General features: G+C 32.1%; 1 protein-coding gene across 1 annotated transcript in view; it reads right to left on the reverse strand.

Annotated features, from left to right (window-relative positions):
* Positions 1 to 26623, reverse strand: part of LOC115889494 (probable cationic amino acid transporter) — a 357520-nt gene that overhangs the window by 4110 nt on the left and 326787 nt on the right. Inside the window, exons 8-14 of the mRNA XM_030909498.1 lie at positions 26117 to 26241; positions 12326 to 12487; positions 11810 to 11954; positions 8202 to 8308; positions 4492 to 4586; positions 4146 to 4384; positions 1950 to 2225 (exon numbers count right to left, since the gene is read on the reverse strand). Coding sequence (XP_030765358.1) covers positions 1950 to 2225; positions 4146 to 4384; positions 4492 to 4586; positions 8202 to 8308; positions 11810 to 11954; positions 12326 to 12487; positions 26117 to 26241 — 1149 coding nt within the window. The remainder of the gene's footprint in view (positions 1 to 1949; positions 2226 to 4145; positions 4385 to 4491; positions 4587 to 8201; positions 8309 to 11809; positions 11955 to 12325; positions 12488 to 26116; positions 26242 to 26623) is intronic.

Raw genomic sequence — 26623 nt, forward strand, 5'->3', positions numbered from 1 at the left:
AGTTTTAAAAATTTCAAGGATTGCTGAGTTTTTTTGGAAAAAAACGAATTTTTTTGAAAATCAATTTTATTTTTTCCTGCCGTTATTTTATTAGAAAATCAAAAAACTAATTACACATTCTCGTGGCCACTATATTAGGTTTATCGGAGAGTATTTTTAGATTTTCAAATTAGCGGATAATTTGTAAGATACAGAGGCCAACTTAATTTTTTTTAAATACGGACCTGCATTTTTTATTTTATGTTTTGAAAGAACTCGGTCTCCTGAGTACAATCATATGTCATACTTAATATTTTTTTTTGTTTCGGACATTTGAACGTTATTTATTTAAACTAATTTCAAGTCCGGCTCTGTTTTTTTAAAATATTCAATCTATTAATTATAATATTTAATCTATTCATCGTTGCAATATTGATAACCTTTCAAACTTAACAATGACGTGGAGTAAAACATTCAATACGGCAAATCAAATGCAAAAAATAATAAAAAATTATATAAAATAAATAATACGTATAAATATAATACAAACAATCAAATACATCTCAACCTTTACAATAAGGAGTATTGGAAAATGCATTCGGAAGTATAAGAAGAAAGTTCAAAGAGTTATAAATAAAATTGAACGAAAAATAAATTTGTGTAATATCGGGAGGTTGGTAACCCTTTCGAACATGTATAGCATTAGAAACTAGTTTGTAGAAGTTGATTATTTATAATAACTAGATACGATTACTATTATGCATATTATTAGATCGCACACTGAGATTTCCAAATTCACAATAAAAAAAGTAAAAGAATCTTTAAATTGCTGACCTGGACATTATTTATTTGAATCTTCTAACTGGCTCCATCTTCCTTATTCAATGTTAATTAGTAATTAGTTATTGTTGCGATGAATATAATCAGATTAAAAAAATTAAAAACCAAAGTCGGATTTGAAATTATTTTAAATAATAATGAAATAGTTTTGTTGTTGTTGCGGTATTCAAAACAAAAAAATGTATAAAGTGTGACATATCATTGTATTCAGGAGATTGAGTTCTTTCAAAACCTGAAATAAAAAATGCAGGTCTGTATTTAAAAAAAATAAGTTGGCCTCTGTATCTCACAAATCATCAGCTAGTTTGAAAATCTAAAAACACTAACAGATAGGCCTAATAAAGTGGCCATGAGAATATGCAATTAGTTTTTTGATTCTCTAAAAATTAACAACAGGAAAAAATAAAATTAATTTTCAAAAAAAATCCATTTTTACCAAAAAACTCAGCAATCCTTGAAGTTTTTAAAACTTTTTTGATGGAATCTCGGTAAACATCCCAAAGCGGCAACTTTGCCCCAATTTAACCATCTTCGTATCTATTACTGTTTCCGAGATACCAATGCTCGTACCTAGAATTTGTAGCACCCTGTATAGAATCTAAATGCGCAAAAATTAAAACATTGATGTAAAATTATTCGTTTTTACATTTTTAGCCGATCATACCAATAGGTATGGTAGGCTATTAGGATCGGCAAAAAAAAAGTTTTTTTATTTCACTCAAAATGAGTTATTTGGGTCATAAATGACCTAAATACAAAATATTTTCGTGGTGTCTGTCTGTCTGTTTGTCTGCAGTCTGTAACACGATAACTCAAAATCCGCTGAACCGATTTTAACCAAATTTGGCACAAAAATACTGTGGCACCCGAGAATCTGGCCATTAGTTTTTTGGTGGGGGTGGGGGGTTGGTAAGGGGGTATGGGAGGGGGTTAAAAATTTAAAAAAATCGTAACTCCAAAATTACAGTAGCTAGCGAAACGCGGTTTTCAAATTAAGATTAGGAATAATATTTTAACAAAATTTGTAATAACATCAAAATCAGTCAAAGTCGCAGTTTTCGAGATATTAACATATTTTAGTATGGGCGGCTATACGTGCCTCCCGGCGCCAATTTTTTTGTTATACTTACAAAATATTCTGGTCGCCTCGGTACGGTGACGTGCTATTAAATTTGGCCTTTTCATGGTCCGTAACTGTCAGTTCTATATTTCCATCCACATCCAGTTTTTCTTCTAACGTGCTGTTCTTGATTCCGTAGTAGAAGTACATGATAAAGCCCAATGTCATCCATATAGTAAATCTTACTAGAGTTAGTTTTGAAAGTTTCAATATAAGGTAGATGTTGACTGTGATTGCGATTGCAGGGACAAAAGGCAGACCTGGTGTCATAAAGAGTAGAGTATTTCTGAAAAAATCCGGAAAATTGAATAGTTTAAATATTTAGTTTTTCTTTTATTTGTATATGTTTCCGCTTTAATGTATTTTTATTTCATATTTTTGATAAGTTTCAAAAAAGATCTACAAATGAAAAGATGAAAAGGAAAATGAAAATTTTGATTCTTATAGATTATTATTTTTATTCTACCAACTTTCTATGCAGGGCGGTCTGAATTGTATTCGGGAGTCTTAGGCAGCATATTAGGCCGATAAAAATAAGTAAAAAAGTTCGTATAAATGTATCTCCTAAAATGCTTCGTTTCGGAGATACAGGTGTAGAAGTTTCATTTTTCTTTCGATTTTTTCCAAATCATTTCTAAACTATCGTGGATATTTAAGTGAAAATTGGTGTCTAGGAGTTTTTTTATATGAGAAATTTGATTTTGATGTCAATATGACTCCCACTTACAGAGAGCCTCACCTACATATTTTTAACTGGTTTGAAGAGTAATAACTTTTCGTCAGAGCCTGTATAAAACTACTGAGTAAAAATATGTATATTTATAACGTTTTTTACGTTAAACAAGTTTTTTGGTCTTCGAACCACCCTGTATATAGGTATGTTACAGTAAATGCAACAAATCCATGAATGTTAACAATTACTAGTAAAAGCTCACATTCACTGATTTAGTAACAAGACGCCAGTACGGGATGTCTCGTTTTTTGTTGAAAACGTAATATGGTATAGTACATACGATATCTCCGGTTATTATTGAAGATAGGAGAATGCGATTTGCACAGAGCTGTCCCACTTTTTTGCCAAACGGAAGTTGCTGTAAACAACATTTTCATAGCCCTATTCGTTTCTGAGCAACAAGGTCTTTTTGAAATTTAAGATACCCTTTTCACCTTCTCGATACCTTTCTGTATAACAGAGATATAGAGAGGTTTATCGATACAGAGGGGTATCGGGGGTATGTCTCAAATTGCAAAATTTTCAAAAAACGATGTAGCTCAGAAACGAATAGGGCTATGAAAATTTTGTTTACAGCATGTTCCGTTTGACAAAAAAGTGGAACAAGTTTGTTCAAACCGCATCCTTCTATTTTCACCGATAACGGAGATAAGAAATTATTTCAACCAAAATGAGACACCCTGTAGGAGTTAAACACTAATTTTCAAACAAGCTTTTAGTAGTGAATGCTAGTATTTACTGGAGTTTATTAGAGAATGCTACCATTTACATTTGCTTTGCTTTTTAATCTCATAGAAACCGCCTGTAATTTCCTATCCGAAAATTACGATCATAGCCTATCCGATCATCAGATGACATCAGATGATTGAAAATTTGACGTAAAAATAATAGAGAATCGCAAGAAATAGGTTGAAACCAAAAAAATCAAAACTCATTGGTGCAATACTCTAATTGATAGTCAGTTACCCGGTAGCGACTAGATGCTTGATACAATTTTAAGATTAAAATTATTACATAAATATTTTAATTTTAACATTTCTGTTTTCTTAAAGACTTGTTGTAGTTTTAAGATAAGTGTATTAGCTTAAATATGGAGATGATTCAATGTTTGATGTTCCAGTTTTATATGTTCTAACTTTGATGTATCATATTTTATAACAGAATGACTTTTATTGATAACTTTTAGTAAATGTTACTTTCACTAGCGCCTGTCAACAATAAATTCGGTCCTATAAAATGCCTCCAACGTTGAACGCATCGTTTAGCATAGGTTTCGACAATATTGCAATTGACAAGTGTGCCTCCTACACGAATTGGCAAATGTTCATGTGTCCAACGTTGGAAGGTGTTTGCTATATCGCGCATCGTGTGGAACCAGCTTGAGTGGTATAAAAGGCGAAACATTCTTTAAAATACGAAATTCAACGATTGTTAACATATACTCGATTTTCAACTATCATTATTATTTCTTACCTGTTTTGTGGCTTTCTTGAAATCACTAATAACAGGCCAAGTATGGCAAAGAAAAACAGAAATATGAAAACCGCCGTTGTCGTGTTCATGTTGTCCATCCCAAATACAACAATAAAGTCAAAGATGATAACTAGAATATAGAGGATTCCCACCATTTTCATCACAAACATGCCCGACTCTGCAGTGGCAGGCCCAGTGTCTACCCATGGGAATATGGCGGGACAAAGATAGGTAGCGGCCTAAAGAGTAAAAACAACAAATTAAATTGATCAAAATATTCACGTAAATGTAGCAATAAATAAGTAAATAAAATCAAAACATAAATATTTATAATTGTTGCACTTACTTGCAACCTACGTCCTATATATCCTAAACTAGGACCTACTGTTGAACCCACTACACCACTGGTACTAGTGGCACTACCAGCACCATGTAGAGTGCCTGCAAAAATTTTCTAAATTACGAAACTAAATAGATTTACTTCATAAAATAAAATCCCTTCAAAAAAGGGCCACAAACGTTTTACATGCATGATTAGAAATACAAGACGAGTCAATTCTTTATTGGTTGTACAAAATGCACTTTTTGTAAATGAATTAATTCTGAAAGGATTAAGGAGTTTTGACAGACTAAAAATATCACAGTATATAGGGTGGTGACAATTTCGATGCTCAACATTGGCATCTCAGAATAGAGGTGGGAATTCTAGTTCCTTAGTTCTAGTTCCCCCAGAGGAATAGTTCCTTGAACTAGGTCTTTAGTTCACAATAGTTCCCGACTAACATTGACATCCCCGTTGCTTGCTAATGGGTTTCGTTGCCAGTCAGAACTATTCAGAATATGATCTTTATAATTTTTATAATGTATGAAATATAACGAGACGTGTAATTGTGTATGTTAAAAACATATAGGTAAGTTGTATTGCAGACAAAAAAAAAATAAAAAATAAACTCAAAACAGACTTTAAAAAACTATATCACAAATCAATTGGAGCAAATATTAGGTACGAACATTTTACGAAAAATTGCATTTTCCGTTTCTTCAAGCTTTTTCCATTTCTTCAAGTTTTTGTCTAAAAATTCAGAATATCTACTTCGTTTTATAAGAAATTTCTTAATTTTAGGGACCTAAAGTGACACATTCCCATAAAATATTTAAAAAACAAACTAAAAATCAAAAACAGTATCCACGACAATTTTCTGTGGTAATTATGCCGGCTGTGGCAATAGAAAGGCCGAATCCATCGTCGTCGCCTTGTATTATATCTCGGATCTGCCGACTGAATAGATTCCCGTGAACTAGTCTTTTAATTAATTCCACTATATCCGGATCCGATAACATACGGCTGGCACTCCCCATGCCTGCCTAACATCAATCGCGCTGGCTGATCCATACGTAAACTAGTCTTTTGTTTTATTTAGTTCCTCTAGTTCCTTTAGGTCCAGATCCGATAACATACGGCTGGTAGTTCCCTCTCCTGCCTAGCATCGATCGCGCTGGCCCGATCCGTACGTACGTAAACTAGTCTTTTCTAGGTCCGGATCCGATAACCTACGGCTGGCACTCCCCACTCCTGCCTACCATCGGGCATTGGGCTACGCGCGCTGGCCGATCCGTCGCATTATTATTATTATTATATATATATATATATATATATATATATATATATATATATATATATATATATATATATATATATATATATATATATATATATATATATATATATATATATATATATATATATATATATATATATATATATATATATATATATATATATATATATATATATATATATATATATATATATATATATATATATATATATATTATATATATATATATATATATATATATATATATATATATATATATATATATATATATATATATATATATATATATATATATATATATATATATATATATATATATATATATATATATATATATATATATATATATATATATATATATATATATATATATATATATATATATATATATATATATATATATATATATATATATATATATCGGTCACAGTCTCGATCCCGGAATAGGTCCTGAGGAACTAGTTCTTTGAGAAACCAGGAACTAGTTCCTTTCATTCCGGGGTCGGAATAGATCATTGGAACTAGTTCGTTCACGAACTACACATCTCTATCTCAGACACTACGAGAGATACGAATTCAGTTAAATGGGATAAAAGTTGCGTAATTAGATGTTTGACAAACACCTATGAAGAAAACCCCCGTATCTTGTTTTTAGGATTAATTTTATATATCTTGTTTTTAGGATAAATTAGTTTAGGATTTATGTCAAAAAAATGAAAATAATACGTTTATATTAAATGACAATATCTTCAGAACTATTGTATCTATTGGAACGTAAGTTGGTAGTTTTATATTTTTGACATCGGCCAATTAAATGTCGTTTTCAGAAAATTTCTAAGCATTCTAGATTTCGCACAACAGCAGTAAATTTTTTGTTTTCATATGGTCGCCATTTTGAATTTATATACTACTAGATAGAGCAAAAAATAATCTATACGGTGGTATCTAATTTTTATTCATTATTATGTTAATATTTTTATAATTCACTAAAAAAATAAGATTTTTGAAAAATTCGCTCAAAAGATTAAGTCTGCTTTGGAATCCAATTGACATTTTATATGATAGCAAGTTAGTTTTTGTTTGCTCTATTAAGTGTCAAATTTGGACACAAAAATTTATAGTAAATAGTGTAAAACGTATTAACAGTCAACAATATGTAGTGAGCAAACACGAGATACCAGTGAGGAAACACGAGATACCTATGTGCGTGTGATGTTTACTTAAAAATAATAGAAATTCCGATATGGCATGAGCAAGTTATAGAATATTGCATCCTGAACGGATGCAGTTTCATCGTACTATTTTCGTAAGGATTTCAAAAAATTTAACAATTACTGGTAGCTTTAAGAATCAAGAGGACAATATTTTGAAAGGCTTAATGATTTTAATGTGCCATTCAGATTGAAATAAATCCGGAAACTTCTAGTAGTAAAGTAAAATAACTCGCGAGTGTTGAATAAGTGATTCTTATGTAGGGAAATTATCAAAAAACATAAATATCGCAACTTTAAATTTAAATGTATACCAAATTTACATTTTTAACATGCTGGTGATCACTAGAGAAGATTACAATTTTGCAAATGGTTCCGGAAAAGTGTTCAAGAGCCTCCTTTTTCTAGAAAACATATTATAGACGGCTCAATCTTTATTTACAAATTCTGGCACATTTAACAGAAAATAATTCACATTATTGTGCAAAAGAAAATCCTCATTTAATTAGAGAAACCAGACCACAGTAATATATTCTCTGAACGTCTAGGCTGGCATTTTTGACAAGAAAATTTTAGGTTCTGTATTGATCTGTATTGAACTCTACTATACCATTTTTGTGCAACCCGATTTGACACTTAAAACAAAAAATAACTTGCTGACATATAAAGTGTCAATTGGATTTCCAAGGAAGACTTGATCTTCGGCGAATTCTGAAAAAAAAATATATTTTTTTAGTGAATTTACATACTAATGAATAAAAATTAGATACCACCGTATAGACTTTTTTTCGCTCTATCTAACAGTATAAAAATTCAAAATGGCGGCCATAAGAAAACAAAAACTTGACTGTTGTGCGGACTGTTAGGCTTAAAAAATTTCTGAAAACAGCATCTAATTGGCCGATGTCAAAAATATTAAACTACCAAGTTACGTTCCAATAGATACAATAGTTCTGAAGATATTGTCATTTAATGTAAACGTATTATTTTTGTTTTTTTTTACATAAATCCGAAACTAATCAAGATACCGGGGTTTTCTTTATAGGTGGTTGTCAAACATCTAATTACGCAACTTTTATCCCATTTAACCGAACTCGTATCTCTCGTAGTTTCTGAGATGCCAATGTTGAGCATCAAAATTGTCACCACCCTGTATAGGTATTACCGTTTTGCAATATTACAAACTAAACCGGAAACAACATACTGTAGCAAACTGTAGCCCTTACCATAAAATTTATTTTCTGTCCTATCAGAAACTAGAAACTGATCATCTCTCATTGAGAAATCCTCTTCAGGTTCATCTCCACCAAACGTGTCGTCACTATCCGGCGAACTGTAAAGAAAAGCAAAAAGTTTTGTTAAAAAACAATTAAATTATTTTGTAATCGTAATAGTACTTTATGTTGGATTGTAAGCGGTATGAAATGATGAAATGATACGTTTTGTTCCATTCTATATCTTGTAATCAATTAAAAATTAATATTAATTAATTTATTTATATCAACGGTATATTTAACCATTTTTACAAAATTATAATAATCTACAAAATGTAAAGTACTAAGAGAAAACATAGCAAAACGTCTTTTTTAAAGAACATATGGTTCAATATCAGTTTTGCTCCAAATACAGATGTTAGCATTAGTGATTTCTTCGGTTGTTATATATTTATACATTATCATGTCGTATATTATTATACATGTTTGGATATAATTATAAAAATACAATTTTGTTACAACTGTAAAGCTTGTTGAAAAAAACAATTTATTTTCCATGTCAGAACATACTCTTCAACTAAAGCATAATAATTAAAACATTCATTTTATTAAGAAGTCCCTGAAAAAATATAAAAATACTTAATCACTATTGATAAATAAATAAAAAATAAAAAATCATAAAAATACTTGATGTTAAGGAATATATCTCCGTCCGTCGTTAAAAGCAAAAGGAAAAACTAAAAATACATTCATATTTTATATTTCAAAATAAAAAAAATTAACTTAACTTCAATGCATAATATCGTAGTATATTAGTCACACTTTCTTTTAAAAATTCTTACTTCAGACTGGATTATTAAACTCTATCAATTCTTAATTACTTTATTTTTGTAAATTTTTTTTTTATTTCTTTTGAAAGAAGTTATGATTGTATCAATACATTATCCTTTTAGTAAACTTTTCCTTTGGGTAAAATACCAAAGGGTATCAAATTTGCATTATATTTCTCATTTTCCGTATTGAATTATCATTTAGAGGACAATATATATCCTTGTACATTCCTCCTTGTACCCAAGCTTGTCTAACGAACACAAACCACTTGGTGTTAGGGAATCTATCTCTATCCGTCGTTCAAAGTAAAACGGAATAAAATATATTTATATTTTTTTTACCTTAACATGGTCGGTCCAGCAGTAACGTGTCGATCTGCGAGGTATTGGGTTTGATCCCCAGCCAGTACTGTCCCAGCTTTACTTATTTAAAATAAACATATTTATTTATCTAGATAGAGCAACAAGCGACTTGCCACCTCAAGCAAAGTAATGGCAAACCACCTTAAGTATATTTGTCTTGTAAAGCCTCTCAAATAGTGCCGTTCGGATTCGGCGATAAACTGTAGGTTCTGTGTACTTGTAAAACACTGATGACACACATCACAAGTACATATGAAAGGTAGTCGACGCTCTATTTAGAGTATGGTACTGTAAGATCTCAACAAAGGAAACTCAACCTCTATTTCCTAAATGCACTACATAATATCATAGGACGCGAATCACACTTTCTTTTAAAATTCTTTTAAACTCTACACTTTGGATTGTTCAATTATAATAATTTTTAAATATATTATTTTGTATCTTTTCTTATTCTCTTTTGGAGAAAGTTATGATTGGATCTATAAATCACCTTTCTATTAATCTTGCCCTTAGATATTCTTCCTGGTATTAAATTTGCCTTATATTATTTCTCACTTTCTGTATGAAATTATTATTTGGGGGATAATATACATTCTTCTTTGTACCTAAAATTAAAGAAATTTGCGTATCCAACAAAAAAAAAACACATGATGTTTTAAGGGACATATCGTCTCTGGAATCCAATCGTCGTTAGAAGCAAAAAGGAAACAAGAACTCTATTTCGGAATAAAGGAATTAACTTACAGTAAACTTTAACAATCCTCAAATTCAAACCACTATGTTCAGAAAGAATTAAAAAATATACAAGTAGTACACTGAATATTTGACGCTAATCTGAAAACATTTCAGCTAAATCAAGTTATCTATGTAAACAATCCTCCTATCTTGATACTAGTTGCTGATAGTCTCCCTGATCCGATGGTAGCAGTGTCTCCAGGATGTCAGTAGCGTTACCTCGCAGTGCAATTGTCAAAGCGGTAGCTTTTTCAGCGAGTGACCAGCCCTTGACTTTCACATCGGCTTCAAACTGGCAAAAATAATTATCCCAAGCGGTTTTCCCATTAAACTGTAGTGTCTTTATTCCTATTTTTGAGGTAGATTTATTATCTATTGGTTTAGGGTCCTTCGATATTTTAGATTCTTGATTTTTTTTAAATTCGCCTTCGCCATTTCGTCCCTCAAAATTTTTCTGTTTACATCCTTCTTAACTTGTGTTATTTTGTCTTGTAACTCCGTAGTTTTCTCATAAGATTTCCGTTTAATTCCCTGGATTTTTTTTATTATTTTGATATATAAACTTTTTCTAAATTAAGTATTTTATTAATAAAGCTGGCCTATTTTCTATGATCTTATCTTCCAAAGTATTGATTAAATCCTGTAAAATTTCCATAATTTTATCTTCTAATTTTTGAGAATTTTCTGTAATTTTCTAGTTTTTATAAGGACGACTCAAAGTCACTTTCTAACTCAAAGAAAAATGTGTCGGGGTCCTCACCTTCTTCGATCAGAACGCCTCTTAGTTGGGCCTGTAGAATGCTTTTCTTGCCAACCGTTTCGCACTCCTTTTCCTCTAAAATATTCTTCAGTTCGGACACTCAAGTATTTCAACAATTTTTCCGAAGCCATTGTCAGTCTTATTTTTATTTTTCTAGTCTATAATTAATTATTAGACACTTCACACCTGACACCAATTGTTACGTTTTTACTCGGTTCCGTGTGGATAATTCAATTAGTCTTATTAATTAACAAAATTTATTTTCACTAATTAACAAAATAAGAAACTATATACGCTTAAGAACTATCAAACTTATTTACAACTATTTATCTAAGGAATTTAATTTGAATTTATTTTAAATGGCTCGAGACACCAATAAGACTATCGACAGTGATCGTCTGTCCTTCTCTTCAAGTCGATTTTTGTTCTAAAATTTCTATGTTCTTCGATTCCGTTCGATTGTGTATGAATCATCAGTGGACACGTGTCTGCATCAGTGTAAATTCCAAAAGGTCATATTCGTTTAGTTCAGGTTTTGCATGCATAGGTCATAACTGGTGTACACATTAGTCGGATGTTTTCTTGTTTAGATAAAGTGACATTTTAGATTTGAATAGGGTTGACTTTCTTTCGTCAAGGTAGGTGCCAAATAAATTCACTACAATGCCATTAATTCACTACAATACACCAAAATATTTTAAATTATTGTTTTATTTTGATGTTGTAACATCAAAGGTTCCAACCCCTAACTGTGATAAAGTTAGGTGTTGTCTGATCAACTTCAACTTTTATTAAATGAATAACACCATAAGTGCTAAAAATGGAACACCAGTAACACCAGTAACTGTCGACTACGTAGTAACAACGTACTATAAAAATAATTGTTGTTATAAATCACGTATTAGAATAACGTGGATAATTGAATCTCTTACCTTCTTGTAATTCTTCTTACCATCACCCTCTGAGTAGGCTGAGATGGGATCGGTGATGGTGAAGGTGATGGTGCAGTTGGTGGGCCTAAATTCGCATCGATAGCTTGCTTTAAGGCATCTGGTGCTAACTGGTTACCATATAATCCTAAAAAAAATGTAATAACTTATCAGTCAAGTTTTCTAATTATGTGGTTTTTCACAATTCATCATTATTTGATTATTGAATAATTTAAATATTTGGGTCCAAGAATAGTACATTTTATATTTTAAAAATATAAGAAACTGGGAGAGGTCGCAAAGGGGTCTTTATTTCAAGTGGTTTTCAAATGACATCACTTCAAATAACATTTGACATTTCAAATGATGTCGCTTCCATCATTACTGTATACACTATATATATGTATACTACACTGTAGACTACAAAATTATAATACGTCATATGTTAAAACTTTATATTACTTTTCAATGTGGTTTCAATTTTAGGAATATATAAGCAGTAGCAAAAATCTTGTATACCTGTTGCATTATTTGGACTTTGTTGTAATCCCTCTTTTGTAGGTGAACCGCGTAGAGGCGTTCGAAGACTTTGAGGTAGCAGTTCTACCAAATTTGTCGAGTGTGGCTGATATCGGAGAATTAAGACACATGTTGACACTAAAGTGTATGCTAAAAGTGTACCTGAAAAATAAATAAACGACAAAAATAAATGCTTGCCATTGCCATAAAAATATTAGTTGATTTTATATATTTAAAAAAAATCTAAAATATAATTTGCTTCTTCATGATAATAATAAATCTGTATAGGGATCTTAAGTAACTATACCAGGCGAAAACAAAATCGTTGCACAATTCGTCAGACTATGATTACTTTTATGGAAACCACTAAAAGCTTAGTTTCAAAATATATTTGAATTAATCAAAATTAGCGTCATATTTTTCATTAAAAAATACGAATATCATGGGTAAGTTCAAAATTGCACTTTAATGAATACGGAATAAAATTTCTGTATAAAAACACTGCCATTTTTAAAATTAACACCAGCTTATGATATATCGCAAAAAATAATATTCCTAGAGATATACAAAAAATATACAGTGTGCTATTTTAAATTTTTTGCTTAAATTCAGATCCGGTTGAAGATTGATTCTCACTATACAGTAGTTAAAGAGGTAATATTTTGGCCAACTGTATAACAAACAATTTAAATAAAATAAAGGAACCTAAGTCGTGTTAAATATATTTTTATTGTGAATTACCTCTGATGCGCACGACAGATAATCCAGTAAAATTGTATCGCCGTATAGAGAGTGAAAATAAAAAAATTACGAGCAAGCTGATTTTTTCAGAGTTTATCACAAACAAAATAATTAGACGCAAATTGTACATAAGAACATTCTCTATAAGTTCGCCTAATGAAATTTTTTATAAGTTTATTATTTCCGGACATAGCGCGGCCGTTTCATGAGCCCTTTGGGGTGGTTTTCAAAAAGTTTGTTTTACAGCAAATTGACTCGTATGAAAGTTATTCATAATAAATGGACAAACAACTTTTCCTCATGAATTTTTTTTGTAGCTTGATTATTTTTGGAGATAGAGTCCAGTTCATGAACAAATTAGGGTAGTTTTCAATGTTACTCTTTTTTCAGCAAATTCACCCTAGGAAACTCGTTCAAAATAAGAGTACATATACCTTTGCCTTATGAACTTTTTTTGTAACTTGACTATTTTTGGAGATAGCACCCAAAAATCTAAAAAAAATCAAAAATCAAAAATCCCAGCTATCTCCTAAAATAATGAAGCTACAATCTTGCATCATGAGGAAAAGTTGCTTGTCCATTTATTATGAACAACTTTCATACGGGTCAATTTGCTGTAAAACAAACTTTTTGAAAACCACCCCAAAGAGCTCATGAAACGGCCGTTAAGTCCGGAAATAATAAACTTATAAAAAAAATCATTAGGCGAACTTATAGAGAATGTTCTTATGTACAATTAGCGTCTAATTATTTTGTTGTAGTACAGTTTAAAAAAAAACACCCCTATTGCTCAAAAACCGCAAGGGGAAAATTTCCGATTTTGTTCATTTTACACTCAGAAGACGGTCGCTGACAAACTCTGAAAAAATCAGCTTGCCCATAATTTTTTTATTTTCAAATGACAATTTTAGTGAACTAAGAAGCAATATTTTGAAAAATTTATGGAGCACAGGTTATGTAAACCAAACGCTAAATTTGTAAATAGATCCACTTAAATGGAATGAAGGGAGTGGCCGTACTCTGCCTGTAATTCACAAGTAAAAGAGCACGGCAGAGAAAACCTTGTTTTATTATTAATTATCCAAAGAATCCAACTATGCTGTTCCGAACTTTAATAAAAGATAAATAATAATAATACAAATATTGTCTTTCTTACCAAGGTTTGAGGTTTAATACATTCAAAAACATACCACATTTATTACATTCAAAAAGGAAGAGATTTTGAATTTGACATAAAGTTGACTATTTTATTTAGAAACCTCAATTTTTTTTCTTTTGCATTATTAATTTTTTTAATAGTTAAAAACAAAGGTACCTTTGATTAAAGTTGCGTATACCTAAATTCAAAATTTCGAAAAAATTGCATTCTGTTGCATTTCCTTTTGTTAAAATGCGTTTCTCTTAAGCACATATGTAATTAACAGATAATAAGTAGCTATGATATAAGGTGTCAACAAGTGGTTTCTTTGGTATTTTAAACGGACTAGCATGTTTAGGAAAAAGTCAACTCAACATTATAATAAAAATAAATGTTGAGTATTATTACATTGGTTTTAAATTATTATAAGCAAAGTTCAATAAATTACCCTTTTACATTTATTGTAATAAAAATGAAAAGAATTCTTTTTTCTATTATAATCAATAGTGTTATGGATTATATCAATTAGAGTAATGGCTCAAATAAAATTTATCATCAGAGCCATTATACGGAAATGTATTAGAAGAGTTTAATCTTGATTTATCGGTGAAAGTAATGCCATTGTCTTTTTTAGAGCGAACAATCGTTTGATATATGTCTGAAACTTTTTGAAAGTGTTTATTTAACATAAACTATAATCATTATAGGCACAGAGTAATTCAAACATTCAACTTTAGACTAATATCATTAAAAAATTCACAGATTTTGCAACATGCGCAACCATTATAGGCGTATTGAAAATACCAGACACAAAAGTCGGCGGTGGTCGGCAATCACCTGTTTTTTACATTTTATATTAACTTGTGACGTCATTTGGAAGAGCTCGATAGAAATATAAAAGAACTAAACCTTGTTTGGAAAGCAATTTGACATTCGTGACGTCAGCACTCCGGCAGTCTAACGTATCGCTAATTGCCATTCGCAAATATATTCCAGATACGTATAGTGAACAAGTGAACCGTTCGCAACGTTAAATAATTTTGATATTTGATTTTTATCGTGATGGCATTTTATAAAAGTGAAAAATTTAGTAAGGAAAATATTAATGATGGAGATGAACGTGTGCGGATTCATGAACGGTCACGATCACGGTCACGACACTATAGAAATGTGAGGTTGTTACGATTAACGAAATGAGAATATGTTACGATTAAGGTCCGATGTCCGGTTAATGTCAACATTACCCGGTAAATCTCGAGAATAACACACAACAAAACAACCAAAAACATAACCAAACCCGGACATCGGACTTTAACCGTAACATATATACATAGAATTAATGGCATTAATTTGCAATAGCACCTCGAACCCACAGTTTCGTTATGGAGCCAGATTAAACCAATCAGAATGAGTATTATGTTACCGTAAAAGCTCGAATATTGGTTAAACATAGGGTTACACACGTAGGAGCCCGAAATATACAAAAAAGGTCAGTTTAGGTTAAGCTTAGATTAGGTCTATATTTTTATATAATGCCTAACCTAACCAACTAAAACCTAATTCTAATCTAACCTAAACTCACTCTTTTGCATATTACGGGCTATTACCTGGGTATTCCTAGGTTTAACCAATATTCGAACTTACGGTGTAAATTTATGGATGGCCCATAAATTTAAATTCGCTGTACAAAAAATAAGTAATAGTTACTGTAGATAAAAATAAATTAAAATATAATTCCACGATAATTTAGTTTGCAGCTTCTTTTCATCATATATAATAAAAAACCGTCACAACCACTACTCATAGTATGTATACCTATGTATTTATAAACATCATTATGAGATTTAAGTTTTATATTATTTAAGTAAAAAAAAAAAAATGAGATTTAAGTATACATAGGTGCATACATACATTTGTTACGATTGGCAACAAAATATATTATCGATTGCAGCAACTATACCTAGTTTACATTTAGTATGTCCAATTAGTATAGAACATTATACTTATGCATGATTTTAAAAATTTGCTACCTATTATATTTTGATAGTTAAGTTTTTGAAATTATTTGTTAGCTTCTTAAACAAAACAGACCCATAATAATTCAAATCTTTATCGTCCAAGACTTCCAAGAATTATAAAGTAATCTCACGTCAATTTTTTTTAAACTTATTGCATGCCTTAAATGTTTGCAAAGTTAAACAAAATATTTCTTTGAATACTTGCAATTAATATATTTGGTCCAATTTGTCAGTTCTGAATCATATCCGAAATTCAGATTGTGTGTGACACAACGAAAAGTCAACGTGCAACGTGAACGACAAGAAAAAATGGTAAGTAAAAAAAATTGTAAAGTCTTAATTCCTAATTACACAGTCCTTCCCTTGAGTTCTCCTGCCTAAAATCTATATTGCCTTCCCTAAGATTTTAAATATAAATGATTGAAACTAATACAAGTTTAGCACAATTTAAACTTAAGATAATTATTTAATTATTAAATCCATAATTATATTAAAATATAACACTTACGAAGTTACTAAATATTAACTATTTCTATTTAATCATTTAATAATTCTGATAAAAACACGCTTGATTATTTATTTTAGAAATCATACGGGCTATAATTATTAATATGACTATATTAACAATACTTAAATCAAAAATTTATTTGAAGGAATGCTACTGTATTAAAATAATTATTGTAAAACAAGTATGTAATAATAACTCGGAATAATTATTAAAAACTGCTCATCGCGTTATAGATGTCGGTGTCTTGTCTCTATTATTTTATTAGCCGTTTAGCTATAATTTGATTTCAGATAATGCAGATTTTAATGTGCCATTTGTGTTTTTTTATTGATTTATTAATTATTGATATTATTAATTATTATCTTTAGCATATTTGGTATACTCTATGAAGCGATTTTAAATGCTCCTGTCCATTTTTCAATTATTAAAGTGCCTATTTAGATACATTTAAAATTAATTAATTGGTGTATAGTATTTGTATTATGGGTTTGTTTATTTTTTATGAAATGTATTTTTTTCCTATTAAAATAAACAAAGCTTATTAAATCACTAGCTAACCATTTTTAAATACAGGGTGTTAATTAAGTATCTGGCCAAACTTCAGGAGGCGATTCGTTGAGTGTTTTTAAGGTAAAAAGTTCATATAAATATGTGTATGTATAATTATATGCTTTCTTTATCCGCCGTGCGCCGGCCCAGTCTACACATCCATATCCATAAAATAGTTGGCCCACTGATAAGATCTCATTTCGGCCCTCGAACGTCCTTGCTCTATTCGATGATCAACGCCGGCTAAACTATCGACTTACGTGTTGACAAGTTGATTAGGCAGGTTATTGAACTCGCGTACCATGTCGCCTCTAGCATGTCGTTTTTTCGAAGACGGGTCCCATATAAACGCGGCTAGAAGTATTTTCAATACTAAAATCGTGCTACTTTGTGTTTCCTGGATAGTCAGTTAGCTGTAGCCGCTGGACGCTTGACTTTTAATAATCAATGTTTTTCATTTAATCAATAATGACATTCCGGGATTTTTGCAATGTCGAAATTAAACAATTTTGACAAGTGATTATTCATAAACTATAAGTTAAAGTTATTAGACATACTGGCAATATAGCCAGTTATATTATATCGTGTTGATCACTAAAAATTAAGATTATCCACAACGAAGTTGCGGGAGGGTCAAAAGTACAGCGAGCTGCCTCGAAAAAGGATGGTACGGTCGTGCTTCATTTGCATCTTTAAGGTTCCCATTGTGCTTGAATTGGCTCATATTTTACACAAGTATGCACTGTGAAATTTGCTTACGAGAGGCGTAGCGACGAGTGAAGTATTTTATGAATGTGGAAAGCCGCACCCGCGCAGTTAATTAACTTAAATATATGGTAAGCAAAACGCACGGGAAACAAATACAATATGATTGAACAAAAAACCGGCGTCAGCGATGGCTATGAAATAAAGTTTGCTGTCATTTTGTATGTAAAATTATATGGAGAATGTCATCGATCTTCAAACAATCATCATTTCCAAACCAAATGGACGCTGTTATACAACAACAAATTGCAATAATCGCTCTATATCATAGTAACAGTTAAATTCAACAATCTCTGGACATTAGTGTGCTATTATTTAATCAAATTTTTGTTTACGTAATTTGTCTTGCAAAAACACATCAGGCATTCATGAAATGTTGCACTCGTTGCTAAGCACCTCGGATTTTCATTTTTAACATAAATTATGTATTATATTTTACTTATGCCCACATATATCTACAATAAAGTTAAGTCTAAAGTGAAAATTACCTACTTAATAATTTGATTTAAATTATTTAAACTATCGAGGCAGATGGTATTTGGCCTAGATTAATTGGACGTAAATTGGATTGAGGAAACACCAACGATGTTCTAATATTAATGGACTGGTCACTTACCGTAATCAAGAATGAAATTGTTTTATTGTTGTTATAGCATATATACACTGTGATTCAATAAAAACGACGCCAGAGTAGATGTAGAAACAACAATTCACTTTGAAATTAGTTTGATGAAAAAACTATTGCACATACTTAGGCAATAACTATGAAAAAGCCCCATATAAAGTATCCTCTTTGAGAATTCCACTGTAATCTTTTTTATTAAACATAAAAACAATTCTAGCGCACATTTTACAATTATGTTTATTGATATATATGGAGTTACATTTTGACACTGAAATTGTAGTATGGAGTGCTGTATAATTTTTGTCACAAATTGGTAACTCTAGCACCTTTTTTTCTGTCCTCTCAAACTAATAAACATTTAAGTAAAAATCTTATGCCTAATACAGCTCCAACGGGCTAAGACACTCGAAAAAGTTCCTCAGAACTTACGACCGAGAAAAATCAAAGACTTTCCTTGATTTAAGTAAAAACAATCTTCGGACTATCACGGGGTTTCTATCAGGACACTGTCTCTTCAACGAACACCTCAGTAAGCTGAAGCTAAGAAACAACGGTGAATGCAGATTCCGTGGGGAAAATGGGGAAACACCAGAACACTCTATCACGGAGTGCGCCGAGACGACCGACGACCGCTGATATGGAGGATGGAGAGCTGGCCTCTGTGACTCTGTGCAGCTAACATCAATTTTAGAATCTTTGCAGCCTATACATTATTACTTTTATTTTATTATTTAACAACATTATTAAGTCACCACAGGTCACAAGCCTTACCTACGAACCCAGCTCTCCTCTAACCCTGAGCAACGGATACCTTTTTCTTTCTGTTTGAGTGATGACAGAAAAAGTCGTCACAATTCTACATGCCTAATACAGGCAATATATGGATTTTTTAATGAATTAAAATAATTGATGCTTTCTTTTCTAAAAATGACCTGTCATGTGACAACTTTCATGACGGCAAATTTAAAAAGTCCCATTTACATACATGTAAAAATTTTGTTGTTCAGAATAATATTTTACGCTTATGTATATTTATGTTTCACAAGTACACTTGGGAAACATAAATATAATTGGACTTTCAACAATTTAGCATTTCTTGTATATTTTTCGGAAAATTTTAATCTCAACTGAAAGCAGAAACAGAGTCGGAAGTAATATTTTATATTTATATTTAATTAAAATAAAAATATCTCTAGAAAGCGGAACTTTTCTGCGTTACCAGAATAAGAAAACACAATTTTGTTGACAATGTAATGTAAGAATAAGTATAAATAATAATAAGAATAAAAATCTGGTAAGTTACGGCACTTAAGTGTTTTGCCCTTTTACTCGAGGAGTTTGCTTTTCTTCCTCATTGCAATTCAGCGCTATATTTTTGTGATATCCCCTTCTTTTTTCCACACAAAGAACGTAAATAAGTGTGCCTTATGGCCCTTTTCTGCTTCTGACAGATGAAACTTTCACAGAAACACTTTACTTGTTTGCCAACACGTAAATAATGATGCGAAAAGGCTGCCCTTTTTATGGTACGGGACCGTTTAAGTTTGTCTTTTCTTAATGAGGCTGGCGGCTGTTCATTAAATAGATAAATGTGTTGCTTAGCTAACTCGTGGAAGAATTACTAGATATAATTATAATGCAGAAGATGTTATAAAATAACCAACAAATTTAAAGCGAATAAAAATACTACTACTATTTTAAATTATAAAATGTCAAATAACTTCTATTTTTTAACTGGAAGTATTTCACTGTTTATTGGTCTAATATCAGAATATTAAACCAAAAAGAATATCAGAAAATAAAAAGCGAAATGAATGGATGGGATCAAAAAGGGATTGTTTTAGACTCGGTTTTAGATATATTTTTTGTATATGGGTGGTCTATCGTCACCGTCCGGCGTTGGAAACAGGAAATTCACTGCAAATTTTCAACTATCCCGCAGCAGCTCTAGGTACAACTGGAGCAAGGAACAACACAGCGCAAGCTGCGCTAGAGGCAATTCTGGACTTGCAATCAATCGACTGGCTCGTGAAGGATCTGGCCACTAAGGGTGCCCTAAGATTAAGGGAATCCAATCTGTGGAACCAGACGAACTACAGTCACTAGAGGATATTGTCAGTGATAGTGAAAATCATGGTGAACACGAGTACACATCTGCTAGACCAGAAAACGGACTATATGCTCACCAAACATGATTTTGGAGAAAATATAAGGATTCGCATCCCGAATATAATGAACACTCAAGAGATAGCAGTCTACACAGATGCTTCTGCAACTTCAGGAGGCACAGGTATGGGCATCTTCTCAGAGGAACTAGACATCCGGCGATCTTTAAGGCTATCGGATGGTTGTAATGTTCTACAAGCAGAGGTTTGCGCCATAAAGGAAGCGGCTAGTTGTATACGAGAGAAAATTGCTGTTAGATCAATACGGGATATCGTCTGACAGCTTGGACGCTTTAAGAAGCATCAACATGCAATCAGTGAGATAGAAAACTGTGATGAAATGCCGAGAAGCACTGTCCTGGCTGCGTCGGGGCGGGGCTAGCCTGTGCTGGGCGCCAGGCCACAGCAATGTGGTGGGCAATCAGGAAGCAGACAGACTCGCCAAAGACGGGGCCAGGGGAGAGGCCGTGGGAGATGATCCACCACTTGTGACGATCAACACACTGAAGGAAGCTATAGGAACTGCTATCAAGGCCAAGCAGCAAGAGACGTGGCAACACCGTGAGGACTGCGCTACAGCTCGAAGATTATGGCCAGTGGTAGATAGCAAAAAGACAAAACAGCTACTAGAGCACAAAAATGACCTAGTACGCATAATTGTAGGTATCGTCACTGGAAACTGTCCCACGGGGGTAAACCTCGTGAGATGGAAAGTTTCCGACGACGACTGCTGCAGAGAATGCGGAGAGGAAGGAGAAACCATAGAGCACCTGCTGTGCCACTATCCGGCACTGGAATACCGACGCTTTAAAACTTTAGGGTAAGGTTTTTTAGAGGGACTAGAGGAAGCTGCAGAAGCCAACATCAGCGACATCAAGAACTTTGCAAAGAGCTGGAAGTGCTTTAACGCAAAGAAAGAATGAGAGGAAGGTTTAGTACAACAATACAGGGGTATCGCAATGGGCCCAAAGCCTCCGAGTGAGGGATCAAATATGGTCCCAAACCCCAGCAACCTAACCTAACCTAACCTAACCTTTGAATTATCCCTATATTGGTTCTCCCTGTTGATTTTACAGAGAAATCATAAATAGGATTTTTAATTTTAATTAACTTTAAACAATTTGGACCTGCCAATTTTAACTAATCTAAACTGCATCTATTTTGAATTTAACATTGAACAATGTTAAAAAATAAAACAAGGCAAATGCCAACATACCTTAAGTTGTCAACCTATGATTTTATCATCGTCAATTGTTTTAAAATATTGATTTTACTATTTACCTAACACAAATAATAATTTGTTGTAATTATTATGAGCTACACAATTGAGAAAAGTCTTGTCTATCTTACGGAGTCTCTAATCTAATAATTTCACTGACCCATCTCTGACCAATTCCTACCAGGTCGACAATACAAAAAGCTATAATGTTTGAAGCTAAGAATGCGTAAGAAAGAACTGGTAAGTGGTAAGTATATTAGACAATCAGGAGAGGACTGAAGAAAATAATGATAGAGATCTAGATAATTTATATCACGTAGAAAAAAAATAAAAAAAAACATTACAGCACATAGTCATTTAAATAACAAAATTCATGAAGAAATGCGAAGAGGACGAATAACGCAGTAGTACGCTGTAGTTTTTAAATAGTACATTTTGCTGTACATTACTTAAGCTATTTCTCTCATTTCTTATCATCTTATTATTGATCACCATCATTTTCAGCTTATTCAACCATTTCCAATTTTACTGTAGCCTCTCTAACATACTCTCTTTGTAGTTGGGCCTATTGTTGTCTATTGTTGGCTATACGGGCCCAAGTTATCCCTGTTATTTTCCTAATATCATGGTCCCATCTCAGGTTTGGTTTTTCTCTAGGTCTCTTAATTCCTCGTGGGTACCATGTTGTAATTGTTGTGGTCTTTCTGTTGTTAGGCGTCCTTCTTGCCAGGCGTTCTGCCCATTATCACTTGAAGGATTCGACTCTGTGGATGATATCTATTACCTGGATCTTTTGTCGTATTCCACTTTTACGGTCTCCCTTGGTTATTCCCAGCAATCCGTTCGGTTTGCAGTTATTACCGATTTTACAGGTCCATTCATCGTTGTGACTCGTAGTATACATTGGTTGAATGTTTTCTTCTTTAGATAGAGTGGCATTCTAGATTTGAATATGACTGAGTTCCATAAGTACTCCATTCTAACTTAATTCTTCTGTTGATTTCTGGTAGTAGAGATCGAGAGCTGTGTATTAGTTGTTCCAAATAGATTCTTCTACTATAACACAACACTCGAAATAGTAGAACTTCTACTATTTCGAGTGTTGTGTTATTTATTAGAATGTCTTTTCTTTCCACTAGTTTGTTGTACATTAGTTTTTGATAAAATTCATTTTGAGACCCACTTTATTGCTGGCTGTATTTAGTTCATTAATTTGAGCTTGCAGTTCTTCAGGACTATTGGCAATTAGGACATGTCATCAGCGAATCTTAGATGGTTAAGGTATTCTCCATCTATTTTTAATCCTTTCTTGGTCCAGTTGGTCCAGTTTATATATTATTACTCTTGCTTAAGCTTCTTTGTATATATTGGCGCGATTTTCAATATAAGGCTTGCTAATACCTTGTTTCGCTAGGGCTTCTATTATTGCCTTAGGATACATCGAGTCGAAAGCCTTCTCACAGTAGTTCGTATTCTTTTATTCAGCTGATAGTTTCTCTTAGTGTGTGTATGTGATCGCTCGTGCAAAAGCCGCTTCTAAAGCCTGCTGGTTCTCGTGGTTGTGCAGCATCTAGCGTGTTTTGCATTCTGTTGTTTATTATTTCGGTATAGTAACCTCCAGAGTATCACGTATCATTGACAGTCATTACAGAGTATACCGTATTGCTTAAAAAAATAGTTTATAGTCATAAAATAAATACAAATTGTTTTATAAACATCTTTCTTTTTGAACTCCGGATTTTGTTTGACATGTTCGAATTAAACTTTTTTTATATTTTCCTATTATACCCTTCTAATAAAAATATTTTTTTTATTATTTTCATATAGGGTTATTTTTAGAGATCGTAAAAATAAGGCGACGGATCCCTTTCTTTATATTATTATTGTTCTCTGAACAAAGAACTCCCTGCTTTTTCCAACGTCTACGTACTAAAATCTGTTATTTTATTTTTTTACAGCTGCGGCACCGTTCAATAATACATTTATTGTTAAATGGGCTGCGAAAGTGTTTGTCCATGAACAATCAGCACATTTCTTTTAGAGCTATATAAATGAAAACTTTTGGTTTGTTTCGCATCATTTTTGTCCCGATTTTTTTAATGTTCTTAATCTTGAAAAACAAGAAAAAATACTATAAAATAAATGCCCATACTCACTATGTGGACTTGACGAGTATGTCACTACAAACAGTTCCCCCACTAATATCACTGGCTACTTGCAAATTTGTCGAATTTTTATTGATGGGACGCGTCGTCTAACTTTTTACGAAAAACATCGAGATAATATAGAACCTAATGTTTAAATTAGTATAGAATAACTTTATATAATATTAAATATTATATAAAGTTTTTGGTGTGGCAATAATGCGAAAGGGGCATTATGAAACCAAAAATGTCATCGAATGCCACAGTTATCACTTGGTAAATATTGTTAATCAAAAAACAAATCAGGGATAGCTTCAGAATATTACCGTCACTTTTGTTCTGTTCCATTTCTATTTAATAAATTATTAAATAATAATTTATTAAATCCTTAAGACATGTTTTACATATATGTATAGATCAAGTCTAAAAAAACAGTACTTACAGGGTAAGTTTTCTACGATGTTCTCTATGGGTATATCGGAAACTACTGAAGATAGAGAGTCGGTTAAATAGGGAAAGAATTGCAGTTTTGTGAGGTCATAAATATGCGCCTTTCAGATTTTTGAAAAAGTTCATGGCTTACTAGATATTTCGAAAAAAACAAAATTTGACTATTTTAAAAATTGTCCCTAATTCCATTTTAATCTATTTTAGACAAAAAGTTTTCAGATAAAAGTTGTAGATAATCACATCCTTAATGAGACTGCGTCCTCCGTTTTTTTCTAAAGCCTGTCATTTTTGACATATGACACAAACATGTTTTTTTAAATGGAAACCATAGTTGGTCATGACATCATAAAAAGCGCCATTTTTTAAGCTTTTCAGCAATATAAGCTATAATATGTTTTATTTTAAATTACTGAGTTATAGCCAATTCTTATCATTTTAAAACAATTTCACTTAGTTAGCCATGAAAACAAGTTCAATCGTCTTCAGAAATGCAAAACTGTCACATTGCAATTTTTATGAAGGCATGGCCAACTCTGGTTTCCATTAAAAAAAACATATGTTTGTGTCATATGTAAAAAATGACAGGCTTTAGAAAAAATCAGAAAACACAAACAATGAGTTTGTGTTAGGTATGTGATTATCAATAACTTTTATCTGAAAACTTTTTGTCTAAAATAGATCATATGGAATTAGGGACAAGTTTTAAAATTGCCAAAATTTGTTTTTTCGAAATATCTAGTAAGCAATGAACTTTTTCAGACATCCGAAAGGCGGATATTTATGAACCCACAAAACTGCAATTCTTTCCCCATCTAACCGACTCTCTATATTCAGTAGTTTCCGAGATACCCATAGAGAACATCGTAGGAAAGTCACTCTGTATAATATCTAATACTTACTAAGTATTTTAAAACAACATTTATATTAAAAATACATTATATAAAAAATTGTTACGCTAAATTTCTCTACTATAAGTATGGTATTCCTCCAGACTATTCCTCAAGAACACATCATTCAATGGTCATCTTCACAGACAGCCAGGCAGCGCTAAAAGAACTCGGCTCCACGGAGGTCTAGACTAATGAGCGAACTAAGGTTATGTTAGCCTGGGTACCAGGGGCCAAGGGTCACAAGGGTGACGAAGAGGTATATGAAATGGCAAAACAATGCTCATAAATGCCATTCATATGGTATTGATGAGTGCCATATGAATGGCACTGGTGTGGCCAAAAAATTTCTTCTCAGAGAAATTCACCAGGACAGAGGCAGGCGAAAAAGTTCATTGTAGAACATTCGCCAAAATTTACGGCGACCTGATAAGCAAATGTACAAAGACAAAGTGAGCCGATAGCCACCTCGAAGAATCTAATCTAAATATACTTCATTTTGACTATTCTTCTAAGCTTTTGATATGTAAGTATTTGAGCACTTCTTAATAGTATTTTTGCATATAATTATATATATCTTACCTATCGACATCATTTCTACTAGAATCTCTAATCGTATAAACAATGCTGCAACAGCAGCAGCAAGTCCACTGTAGAATGTAGCTAAAGCTGGTGTTCCAGTACTTTGCCATACTTGCGAGAAAGTTCTGAAAAATACAAATATAAAATTTTATTTAAGTAGAACAGACACACATTTTATTAATGTTGTAATGCAAAATAATTCTAACAGTAAAGCGGCGTTTACACGATGCAAGTTTTTCTTGCGCAAATACTTGAATGCAAGTACTTGCAATTGAACATTTTAAAATTGTATGTTTACACTAGTTAAACGTGGTGTAAATATTTTGTCATACGTTAAGTGATGAATTGCGTACTTAACTGATGAATTGCGTATGGGTAAAACCATGGATAAATCTGAGGAAACATTATTTATTCCAAAACGCTTTCAGAGGCAGCATCTCTTCTATTTTGATTTCTATAGTGTACACTAAGATCGAGGTGTGTAGTTCGTGAACGAACTAGTTCCAA

Source organism: Sitophilus oryzae, unplaced genomic scaffold (assembly GCF_002938485.1).
Source record: "Sitophilus oryzae breed Bouriz unplaced genomic scaffold, Soryzae_2.0 scaffold_815_pilon_pilon, whole genome shotgun sequence".
In the NCBI taxonomy this organism is placed as follows: domain Eukaryota; kingdom Metazoa; phylum Arthropoda; class Insecta; order Coleoptera; family Curculionidae; genus Sitophilus; species Sitophilus oryzae.